This window comes from Nipponia nippon, unplaced genomic scaffold (genome assembly GCF_047370975.1).
Source record: "Nipponia nippon isolate SJK-2023a ecotype South Korea unplaced genomic scaffold, ASM4737097v1 scaffold_2, whole genome shotgun sequence".
NCBI classification, from domain to species: Eukaryota; Metazoa; Chordata; class Aves; order Pelecaniformes; family Threskiornithidae; genus Nipponia; species Nipponia nippon.
Window position 1 is genome coordinate 123,547,521 of NW_028262336.1, and position 12,696 is coordinate 123,560,216.

At 39.5% G+C, this 12,696-nt stretch overlaps 1 protein-coding gene across 22 annotated transcripts in view; it reads right to left on the reverse strand.

The window, feature by feature from the left end:
- DLG2 (discs large MAGUK scaffold protein 2) overlaps window positions 1–12,696 on the reverse strand; it is a 1,061,109-nt gene that overhangs the window by 53,652 nt on the left and 994,761 nt on the right. For all 22 annotated transcript variants that reach the window (XM_087758910.1, XM_087758908.1, XM_087758909.1 and 19 more), the window contains one exon: window positions 5,552–5,728. In XM_087758910.1, the coding sequence (XP_087615036.1) occupies window positions 5,552–5,728 (177 nt within the window). The remainder of the gene's footprint in view (window positions 1–5,551; window positions 5,729–12,696) is intronic.

A 12,696-nucleotide genomic window follows, 5' to 3' on the forward strand; every position in this document is an offset into this window, starting at 1 on the left:
GAAAATATGTATTACTATTTATAGTCCAAATATGTGGACTCAGTCCATAGCTTTTTATTGCTTCCATCCTCTGCGCTGCTCAGTCTTGTTTATATGAGGTCTGAGTTTACCAATAGATTCCCGTTCTCCAAATTATTTTTGAGCATTCTTGAAGCAGTATTTTTGCAACAGAACATGCATTTTTTAGCAGGAGAGAACGTGTTCTCGTTCAGCTCTCCACCTTCAGTGACTTGCTTATAGAGAGCAGCTCAGCACCTGGTCAATATTTTATGAAAAGAGTGGGCCTAATGCCATTAGGAAATGAAGTCTCATAAAATTGTAGAACAACCTTATTCTGTTTAAAAGCTAAAGACTGTTTTCCTTCAGCATAAAAGTTTCCCATCACTGCAAGAGAACAGGAAGAGGTTTATGCATACACATATATTTCAATTTTATTCCATATTTATTTCTTCCAATTAGATTAGTAAGGATATTCAGGTAACTTATTTTAGACAAAGCTTACATGATTATGCCATGTTAAAAAATTTTATCATCTAAGGATTAAAATCTTAAGGGATGTTTAGAAAGGTAGACAATTTATATGAAACCATTAAAAATAAAACTCACTTGAGTGGATAAACATGCCCTTCTGCCAAGCTGAGCAGAATAACAAATTTAAGTTGGCTTTTTGCCCACAGGGACTTCTGTGCTGGGAAAACCTCTTGTTCCTTGTCCTTAAATGTTTGTGAAACATTGGTTTTTATGTACTTTTCCCCCCATTTTGCTCTGAAAGGAGAGCACGGTTACATGTATTTGTGGGGAGAACGTTGTCTATTTGAGAACACAAATATCAGGCTGGTACCATCACCATACACCTTCAGCTGGTAATAACAGAGATACAAGTTGCATAACATTTTGCAGTCAGATGTACTTAAACTACCTAAAAATGGATATCTTAGAATGATGTCCAGTCTGAGAGCAGTTTTGTGGCTGCATGTCTTAAGCACAACAGAAAGATTAGCATAAATATTTTAGTGGTTTAGAACCAAATCCTCGTAGGCTACAGTGGGAGCAGTAGTAAAAACAGTGAGAATTTACCCTTGGCCATTCTGGGGCAATCTGTGTGAAATTGCAGACTAAATGACTTTCAGACCCACAGACCCAAGTCAAGCAGATATACCCACGTCATAGAAGATACAGGGGCTTAACATTCATGAAGTGGGAGGTTGCTGTTGTGTGGGGCTTGCAATGGAGGAGCTTTTCTGTGTGCAGAGACTCAGCAAAGAAAAAGTGAAAAGAACTGAAGGTTTTACTACAGCAAATTAAAATCTCTTTACTACTGAATTAGAGCATCTGTCTAGGAATTTAATACACTAACTTACGCACATTGGTTTCATGCTTTTTGTTGATTTGCTTTAACTAATGTGAGTGTTTCCATGGGGAGGGAATCTTAGACATAGGCTGCTCAGCTTGCTACTGCCCTTTACAGGAAGCCGAATTTGTTTTCTTTATCCAGACAGTAGGAAGGACAATGAGGCAAATAAAAATTCTTGTGATCAAAAGCCTAGCATATGTAGAAATTCTAATCTAAATCTGTACATCTATACATCTAAATGGAACAAAAATCTAGTGTAAATCTAATTCTGTTAGTCATTCCAGTATAAAATAGTAATTTTTTGTGATAGGGGAGCAATTCACATGTGTAAACATAGTGCACAGATAATGCCACAGGCTGCCTGAGACATTGGTACGGGACTGGTAGTTATGTCCCCTCACCTTGGAGACCCTGCCCAGTTCGCTGCTCTCACCTTAGACATAACTTGGATAAATCTTTTTGGCAGATGTAGAACCAAGAGAAATTTGGCCTGCAATATTCATTCATTAATATTATATAATAACAACTATTTGGTGACTGTTAAACAGCAACTGAGGTGGTTTGCAGCCTCTTATGCTGAAGTCCTACTGTTTCCAATGTCAATATCATCCAGTATCACAACACCTTTATAGCATTATATTTGGTTTCTACCCAGCTGGCTACTCAGACCCATGGCTGAGAACAACAGCTGTAATCAGACGATAAATACATACTGGCAAATGGACAAAATGTTGTTTTCAGATGTAGAAAGGGTTGCAATGATACTTTAGCACTGCAGGATACTGACCATTTAGTCTTCCTTAATCCCCACAGAGGTCACTGGCTCACCAGTTCGAGATTTGGTCCTTGCACAAATCAATGGAGAAACACATTTCTTTGTGCTGCCTCTTTCAGTAACCATCCTCTAGCTGCAGTGCTGCCCTCCAAAACTCCCTCTTAAAGCCTGACTTCAACAAGGCCACAAGTCCACACATTGGCAGCAGCACTGAAATCTAATGACAAATAGCTTTCAAACTCATTGAATCACTAAGAAGTAAGGTCTGGTAATGTATCCAACATCCTGGAGAGAATAATGACTGGCAGCTTCCCTAGAATTATAAATTATGATTTCTTCTGGTATATCACATATATCATAAAGGAGAAAAAGAGTATGGAGTCTTGATTTATCATTCAAAATTTCTCTTATTAACTCATGCTAAATTGTCACTGTGTGAAGGCCTCTCCTGTAAGAAGATGTAAAAAAATGCAAAACTACATACTTGGAAAGCAAATATCATTACACAGCACCTTAAAGAAGTAATATAATGTACTTGTTATGGCTTTGTGTGTATATATACATGTATTTGTGTGTATATATATACACACACCAAAATAAAATTGAAGTGGTCACTGGCCACTGGCTTTCAGAGCTATTCCATAATGATTTCACTTATGAAAAATGCAAGAATTGTATGTTAGCTGTTGCTGGACAAGAGATAAGGTAGTAAAGCAGATCACTAAAAGACTCACCTTGGCACTAATAATCCCTGGATCTGTATAGCCTCTCCCTGACCCAAAGTGCAAAAAATATTACAGTCCCACAGGATAGTATTCCTTCATATATACATAGGCAGAAGAAGGAGTCCAAGCACAACACCAAAACAAAACCCCACCAAACCAATCTCCCAAAAAAGCCCAAACCCTAAAGAAAAGGAACAGAAATGAATGGGAGATTGAAAAGTACAAGACAAATACAAAATCTCTTCAACCTACACCATCATAGGAAGCTGGGCTTGCAGGACAAGTCACAGCCCAACAAACAGCTACAGATGCTCTTTTCCTCCTCTTCTATCACAAGGCATATTTTACTGCTAGATATTACGTATGTTGTATTACACATAATGCAATGCCTATAGAAATAGTCTCATGTAAACTATAAGAGACAGAGCATCTTGGAGTAAACAGCTTAAATGATTTCCATGCTGTAGTTGCCTACATTTTATCAAATGAATCCCAGGACTACTCTGTTTGAGATCAAGCCTCTCATAGTCAATAACCCACATCTGCCAAGGAAATTCAACTCTGAATTAGTGCATTCTAGCAAGTCTGATGAGCTTTATTCTCTGTAGCTCAGTCCTGTATGCATTGATTGCTCATCCTCTGCTTGGGTGGTGTAAATGACCACAGAAGATGCTAAGCAAGAACACATCAGCCTCACTGGCTCTGAGGGATCATCCAGAACCCACAGAAAGGAAATAATACTCACTTTTCAGTGCATTGGAAAAAATAACCTTGTACAACTGAAACCTTTTATGAAATAATAGCAACCTTCCCCCTCCCCAGCTCAGTTGTACCATGTACATTAATGCAGACAGAAAATCAGATGCCATTGATTTTTCCAGACCTCTCAGATTCACTAGTGAAGAATCAGGATGACAAGTGGAGAGCATGGTAACTATACCTGCATCTTTTCAAATTCAAGACTCTTATTTTTAGACTCTAACCAACCTTTTCATCTTGCCTCTTTTCTTTTTTTTTTCTCTTTTCTCCCAGTGTTTCCTAAGCCTCATCTTTTTCATAGGCGGCATCCTGTGTCTAACCTTGACTAGAGACCGTCTATCTTTTGTCCTTGAAAATAAGCTTTAGGCACTTACATCCTCTCCACCTTACAGAAGATACAACTCCACATCTTAATCAGTTGCTTTGCTTTGCCCTTTTTTCCCCTATAGTTGTTTTATCATGTATGAAAGCTTTTTGCAGCTTTTCATAGTATGCACCACACTGTGAGTGAGCTTTGCGCACGTACTTCCCTCAGTAATAACAGAATAGACTTTCCTCTTTTCCCATGTGTGATCCAATCATGTCATTACAACAGTATTTACTGTAGCAATTAATAGTAGGCAAGTATTCCTTTTTCAATATCTAGAGACTAAATCAGTTTAATGGGCACATTTTTCCCATCTTAAAAATTATAATGTCGTTTTTATTTCTATCTGTTATACAACTCCAAAATTGCTTTTTGCTGAAAATCCTGGTGTGGTTGCTATTCAAGCATAGTCATGATTAGAGAAAATAAGGTCCTTGCAGGGCTCATGCCAACAAGGTATTTGATGGCCTTTCAGTTTACTTTTACGTGATTTAGAACAAGGAGTACCATGAGCGCTGTTAGCACCTGGGCCAACTCTCTTGAAACTGCAGCAGGTGCTCTACAGAGCATCAGACGTCCCATTTCCCCACTATAAAAATAGGCATGATCATTTTTATATTAATGCTAAAGCTGAAATAGCTAGGAATAGAAAGTTTATATGCAGTATGGGAGCATTGCTGCAAAAGAGAAATGTGGCTTGACAGATTTCATTTTCCTCCTACCCTTTCAGTTCTTGACCTTTCTATAGCAACTATCAACAGAGGCAGAAAATACAGAAAATAATACTGATTTGTGTGGTAGTTCTGATACTATCAGAGACTCGTGGCCAATTTTACAAAATCACCTAGACAGAGTAAACAATACAAACAATGAGAGAGATTCAGATGTCTGTTCTCTCTCCGTCAGTCAGCATGGATCCATCACAGCTAAACAAAGATTCAGATTTAGCTTGGAGAGTGGATTTCATTTATATGATATGAAAAATTTACTGTGATATTGATTATCCATCAGTTTCCAGGCAAGCAGAGATTAAATTAACAGATTTTGAAGCCAAAGAGGACCATTATATAATTTAACGTCATTTTTTACATCATACAGGCTGAGAAGTTTAATCCTATTACTCTCTCAAAAGAAAGACATACAGTCTTGATTTGAAAATGTCAAGACATTCATTACATCCCTCAGCAGTTTGATGCAATGGCTAATCACCCTGACATTAAAACATGTGCTCTACTTCAAATTCAGAGCTAATTCCCAGGCTTGGGTTCTGGTTATTCATTTTTCTGCTGAAACTCTTTAGTAGATGGTGCTCTCTCCCTGTTCCCCTCTTTTTTTGTGAAGTTACTTATCCACTATAATTGAGTCACCTTTTGAGTTTCTTTCCAGTACAGTTAAACAGCCTGAGCTCTTTAAATCTCACAGCAAAAAACATATCTTCCAACTCATGAAAAAACTGTGAGATTTTCCTCTACTTTCCCTATTTTTTCAGTAGATTGATGCGCCCTGTCTTTGGAATAAAATGGAATATTTTAACATTATGGCCAAGGAGGTAGGAAGGAGGCAGCACTCACCTCCTCTTGCTGGGTATAACTCCCATCTCCTCACTGTCTCCCTCCAGAGTGACCCTCCTTGCCTGCCACCATTCATCGTCCGAGGCGTTGATGACGTGAAGGATGTCTCCATACTTAAAACTGAGTCCTTGGCTTGGGAGGCCACTGTCTTTGCTCTTGTCATAGTCAAACATGGCTCTGTGAAAGGAAATAAAGATATGAATACAGGTGATTATATCAGTCTTGGGAGCATTTACTTATGAACAATTTGTCATATTTTACATTACAGCTAACCCTTGCTCCTTTCCAGAGGGAAAGGTCTTGCTTGGAGGAAAACTTTCCACTGTGAAGTTAATCTTTACAGAATCCTCTTTCTTTTAAGAGAAACCGAACAGTACGGTATGGTATTTACTGTTTCATTTAATAAAGAACAATCACCATATCAGAGTATCTAGTAAACAAACATGGTAGCAAGAAGCCCCTCTTGTCACCTTGCCAACAGCAATTTGTGGCTGTTGAGCTTGTCCTTTTCTCACACTTCCCTGTGCTCAGACCGGAGGGTGGCTGGCAGACAGGGGTGCATTGGGAGGACTAAATACAAGGGACCAAACCCATGCTGCATTTCTTTAGGTGAGTGGATGCACGATTCTTAGCATCTAGTTCAGACCAGAAGTGAGCTTTCAAAGGGAATCTCTTGATTATTCCCACTCACAGTGCTTTGGTTCATGTCCTGGAGCTGTGTTAGGTTGCACAGATTGGATTCCTGAAATTGGAAACTAAACCGAAAGATGCCTTGACCAGAGTAGCACCAGTCTGACGTACACGCCTCAAATGCACGCAGGGTGCACACAGCACCAGCGCTTTCACTGTCCACGTCCAGTCCCCCTGTGCTGCAGCACCTGCTCAAGCAGCCCTAGCTATTTCCTTTGTTGCTGAAGATGTTTTCCACCAGTTTGAAGTGGACCTCTACCTTGGGTATGCCTATACAAAAAAATCCCATATATAGGACATATATTAATATAGGACATTACATATATATATCATAGAATCATAGAATCATAGAATCGTCAAGGTTGGAAAAGACCCTTGAGATCATCGAGTCCAGCCATCAACCTATCACTGCCAAGTCCATCTATACCATGTCTTCAAGCACCGTATCTATCCGTTCTTTAAATACCTCCAGGGATGGAGACTCAACCACTTCCCTGGGCAGCCTGTTCCAATGCTTGACCACCCTCTCGGTGAAGAAGTTTTTCCTAATATCTAACCTAAACCTCCCCTGGTGCAGCTTGAGGCTGTTTCCTCTCGTCCTATCACTCGTTACTAGGGAGAAGAGACCGACCCCCACCTCGCTACAACCTCCTTTCAGGCAGATATAAGTCTAGGGACTTCATAAACACAAATTGAGAGCTAGCTTTAAGGTACCTGGCTATCAAACTGTGGCTGGGCATAGTTCAGCATGAATTTACTGCCTAAGTATTCACCCCAGATCCTGGGAAAGAACATCAGCCTGCCCTGAGCTCTGTATGACCAAGCCACAGTGATACCAAGTCTCAGCCTTGTCTAGTCCTATGCCTGGCGCCTACACCAGCAGTCTTCAGGGCAGACATACTCCAGTTTCTCAGGGGAAGACCCTGCACGTGAATCCCAGCAAGGCTGTACATAAGTGCAGGTCGCTCATTGGAGTTACCTAGCTAAAAATCTTGGTTTCTTACAGGAAAAAATACATGGACATATTGTTTCCCATGGAAAATATTGTTTAAAGATCATGCCTGTCAAGAACTGGTGTTTATTTCCTGTAGGGAAAATAATATGATTATATTCCTGACTACAGAAATGTTAGATCAGTAAAATCCCAAAAGGTGTATAATAATTCCTACTCTTTTATTGCCAGAAATAAAGCCGTGGAAATCTCTTCACTGGTAAACACTTCTGTGAGAAGGGTTTGATATAATTAATTGTTGTGCATTGTAGTGTAATTGCAGAGAATGATTATAGCAGCTTTATGGGTAGATTTAAAACACTCAAGGCTACCTCTCATAATGAGGAGATGTTAAAAAAAAAAGTTATCAGAGTTGTAACTATGCAACCAAAATAATTTAAAAGCTCTCATAAGCACTTATTCTGCATGAAAGGTCTGGTTCAGGAGGAGCAAAAATGCTATTTGGAATATGTCTTCTCTTAAAGAGTTTACGGTCACGTACTAACATCTTCAGAAAAGCCCAGATAATTCCCTTCTCTGAGGATGAAGACAATAAACAATCCTGCTGAATTTTACATAATCCATGAGCTTAGATATGCTTGTGCCTTTCTTGGTAAATGTTCTTGGATTGCATGTAACCTTTGAAAAATTTTAATGGCTTAGTAGTGGAAATCCTTTAAAAACTTGGCTATATCTTAGTAAAAATTTACATTCATAAAGGATCCTTATTAGTAGCAGGTCATCTGCTGCCTTCTCAAAAAAGGCTTTCTGTGAGGACATATGATGAAGCAGCATATAAATCCAGAAGCAGCTACGTATCATCAGTCACCTCTTCTTAACGAATTAGTGACACCTGATCTCTGGAGAAATGGCAGTGCACACACAAACAGGCATACAACCTATCAGCCTGCTGTATTGCCCTTATCAGCATGTAGTGGGCTGAGTTTTATTACTGTATTGAACATTTGTTGTCTTAAAAATTCACCGAATATTTGAGTATCTTGCCATGGAAGCCTATCAACATCTCAAAACCCTGACCACACAGTTGGCAACTGCACTGAATACTGGGCAGATGTGATATGATCCTGAATCCACACGTAATTAAATTACTCAAAACCAATGACAATATCTGCTGTTGCAGAGAATATGCAAGACTGTCACATCCCAGATGTAAAACACATGCCAGACTGGAAATGCTCCATATTTGGCAAGTTCTAAGATGAAAGGTGTGTTTCAAAAGCAAAGCAGTAGAAAGAAAGTAGGGCAATGTTCTTTGTCCTTGAACAGACATTTGTACCTCAGAGCCCACGTATTAACTTAAACTCACTGACTGCCATCGTGCTAGCTGATGTTAACGATGAATGCAGACGGCAATGTTTGCCACTGACTTTCTTTGATTGCAGTAATCATGTGCAATGCTAATTAAAATGAGATGATAGATCTCAGACAAGAGATTTTTTGAGCACACTTTTCATTGAGTGAAAGATTTTGTGGCTCTACAGATGTTGATTACTCCATTAGTAAATGAAAATGATATGAGAGCTAACTTCAGTGTTTTTTCCTAAACATTTCAAATTAAGAGCCAGGTTTAAGTTGATAACACAATCAATGGTATTTAAGCTGACAACTTTGATAACATTGCTGGCTCTGTAAAACATACTTTTGCAAGTTGGCAGTTGGCCCAGCTATAAAACAAATGGAGATCTTCACTCTAGGCACCATTGTATGCATGTAGAAGTTAACATGACTACCTTGGGCAATAGAGGGACCTAGGCACACTCGTCCTTACCTCCTCCTTTCAGTTCTGAGACTGTAAGTACAATTTGGATCTCTACATGTCCAATTGCAAGCTCTGGTTTTACTTATTTAAGAAGCTGACACGTCATTTTGAATTTTCTACCTGATGAACAGCACCCACTTCTGTTTGTGCTCCGTCTTGCAGATGTATATAAAAATTACACATCTGCATCTGTTGAGTGTCAGCTGAAGTGATACAAAATGAATGCAGCCAGACCTCTCATTTGGTAAAGGAACTGGGCAGGGCAGACAGAAAAAGCTGCATTTTTTTGCTTTGCTCTTTCATGGCTTTGGACAATGACAGCCCAGTTTTACAGGATACCACACTACATCCTGCAAGCACTGAAACTTTCACCAGAGAGTCAAGTGCAGCTCTCAGCAAAGTCTATTTGATCTATGCAAGCTTCTTTACCTGTATAAGATACTAAGGTCTGTTAGATACATTAGATAGGTTGTGCCATGCCATGGAGAATATCAGAGGAAAAGCTAAAATGTAAAGGAGCATCTTTGCAGAATATTATGTGTTGAGCAGAGGACATAGGCAACTCCATCCAGCAAGAGACCCACCCTCACACGGAGCACCCATCACCCCTCTCTGCGAGATGAGCACCATATTTTCCTTTCAGTTAGAGAAGGACCAGCACGATCAGGACCTGACTGCCATAACTCCCCCAGACAAGTACTCTTCCAAAATGAAGTGTTATTCAAACCAGCCAGAGGATTTCACCCATGAAGACATGTCACGGTGCCTCTCTCTGTGACGAGTTAGAGGCATCTCCACACAATACAGGCACACATAGTGCAGATACTGCAGAGCCTGCTCAGCAGAGGTGAAGAGCTTGCTGAACTTGCTAACATGACTATGTTTTCCTAGGGCCGAGACTGCTTATTCATGGGTTGCTTGGGCAGTTCTTCAAGGCACTGAGCCATAACTCATTTTTAGTGTCTTTTACTGCAATTTTAAAGAATAATAATCTCAGTAACCTTACAGTTTTCTAATGGCACTTATCTGACAGGCTTGGATACTAACAGCTTCTCCTTTTTTTCTCCACAACTGATAAAAGAGCACCCTAAAGAGCAGTACTTCTTCTTTCAGGTGTTTTATATCTTCAGTTAGCTGCTTGCATCCACTGTTCAGCCCTTTTTGGATCATACAGGACAGAACTAAGAGCTCTGCAAGGCTTTCTCTATGGCAGTAAGGGCTCTTTTTCCAGTCAGCTGATTAAGTCTACTTTTGAACTGGGGTAGTCAATTTTTAATAACAAAGGAAATCAGTTTAAATTATTTAACTTTCATTTTAGAGCTGTCACCAATGTTGTGATCACACCAGCATCGGAAAAATTCCTGTTCAGTATCTTCTAGACAGTGCATTTCACAAACAGGACCCTGGGTTACACAGGACAGATAACACATTTTGAGGTTACAAATATAGTAAGCCCAGTGATGACTGTGAGATGTGGATAAAACACTGAAATAGGGAACAGAGCTTGCTACAAACTGATTAAACAGATGTGGTGAATTCATGATTTGGCCATCTTAGTTCCTGTATTAGAAAAATAGCAATAGGAATGGTTGTGATTATCAAAAGCCTAAAGTATATGCACCAAATTTCCATTAACACCTTTAAATCTTTTTCCTCAATTCCCAGTTTTTGCATGAGTTTGAGAAAAATGTTTAATATCTGTACAACATTTTGAAAGTGAAAAGTGCTATTCAAGTGCTAACTATTGCTGCTGTCTTCTTGGTGAAGCCCTCCTGCTTGTACAAAAATTAAGAAATGCTGTTCTGAGAAGTGAAGCAGAAGGTGCAAACATTTAGAACAAGCTGGATATTACAAATATTTAAGATTATGTGAATCTTGTTTCCTTGATAATATTCCAGATTTCAGAAGTGATCTGTACACTAGGCTAATCCCAGCAGTAATTTGGACAGAACCTAACAGGGTTTTTTTTTTTGTGCTTGGGTGCTTCTTAATCATTTTAAGGAACCCACATCAGCGTAAAACAGGAGACAAGCATTTCACAACAGCATCAAAATGCATTGCTCAAAAATTGTTTGAAATGAAAATACTGCCAGTGCCAAGCTGTAATATACTGCCAAACATGCAGTGAGGTGTCCACATGGCAATGAAGACCACTAAAAGGGGGGCATTATTTTCCTCCACTTAGTGTAAATACTTCAGCATTTGAGGTACGTCCAAAAGCTAAGTTGCATTGTGCAGTAAATTTCTATTTCTAATGACACCTATTCTTGCAGCTGGAGTAGTAAATGTTTGACATAAGAGAAAATATATTAGTTTTAAGGAAATAGCAAATCAATCATTGTGCAATCCCATATATTGCATCCTACTGGCACCCACCATTCCTATATTGTTACCAGTATTTTAAGAATGAAAAATAGGATACAGAAAGGCTACGTGATCTTGCTAAGCCTGTGGCAGAAAAGGGAATTTAACAGAGAAACCTAGCTTCGGCAGCTAATGCTGTAAACACCATTTGTGAGTTGGTAGTATTCATGATCTTCCTGGCAGGGCAAGGGATGTTAATGCATTTACAGCACAGCAATACATTTTGCTGAATGCTCCTGTATGTTCAGTGCAAAAACCCCAAATCTTCCAAAATCTTCAACTCCCATATCACTGCAGTATGGCCAGTAATCTCAATTTGATACAGTTCAGGTACTGTGTGACAGCTTTATTTGCATCTTTGAAATTACTTTCTTCTTCTGCCACAGATGGGAGTTTGCACATAAATTTACAGACTGCTCTTTGCCATTTACTTGATTATGAAATGACAACAACATTTAGCAAGAGAGGTTTCAGGTTCTGTAAACAGTCCTAACTCTTCCGCAATCTGCCAGCGTAGCTGCATTTACACCACTTACTTAAGGATATTACTCTTTTCTCTGAAAATTTCCTTAGCAGAGATTCTCAGACATCAGGCTTTATAGCATGATCATAAGGGAGAGATACTTTATTCTCCTGCTTCTCCACATCTATTTTACCCCCAGCCCTTTTATTCTTACAGATGGGGAAATCCAGTGCATAGAGGTTTAATCATTTGCCTGGGTTTAGACAGTAATTCAGCATCAGAGTCAGAATCAGATCCCAAGTTTCATAGCTGTCTTTTCTGCACTCTCAGTAATAGATATATTTCCACCCACTTGCAGGCTCAGCTTGAAGAAAACATTAGGAGAAAATGAAAAAAACCCAGCGTAATTCATCGCTATAGCTACAACAGAGAGCACAGCAGCACTGTGATAGAAGCAGCCATTGCAATACAACTAAGATCCTATTAAAAGGGTTGAATTTTCACGTAGTGGCATGTCAATAAACACCTTCACCTCCTCCTCCCAGCTTTGTTTCCATCTGGAGAAGCTGAACAGGTAAATCCTACATGTAGAATCTAGAAAAATGTTGCTCTCTCCTTGTGAGGTGTGGGAAGCTCTGAGGCGCTGCTTGCTATGACTGGAGGCTGCCAGAATAGCCCCTGAGCTACGGATGATCCAGTCACACATTGTCACCTCCTCTGAAAGAGTGGGAGGGGACTGTTTTATTAGCGTTTATTAGGTATATTCTACAACAATGTGGTTTCAACAAAAAACATCTGAATGTTTGACTTGTTACCTACAACTCACTGATTCCTCCTCTCCTCTCCTCTCCTCTCCT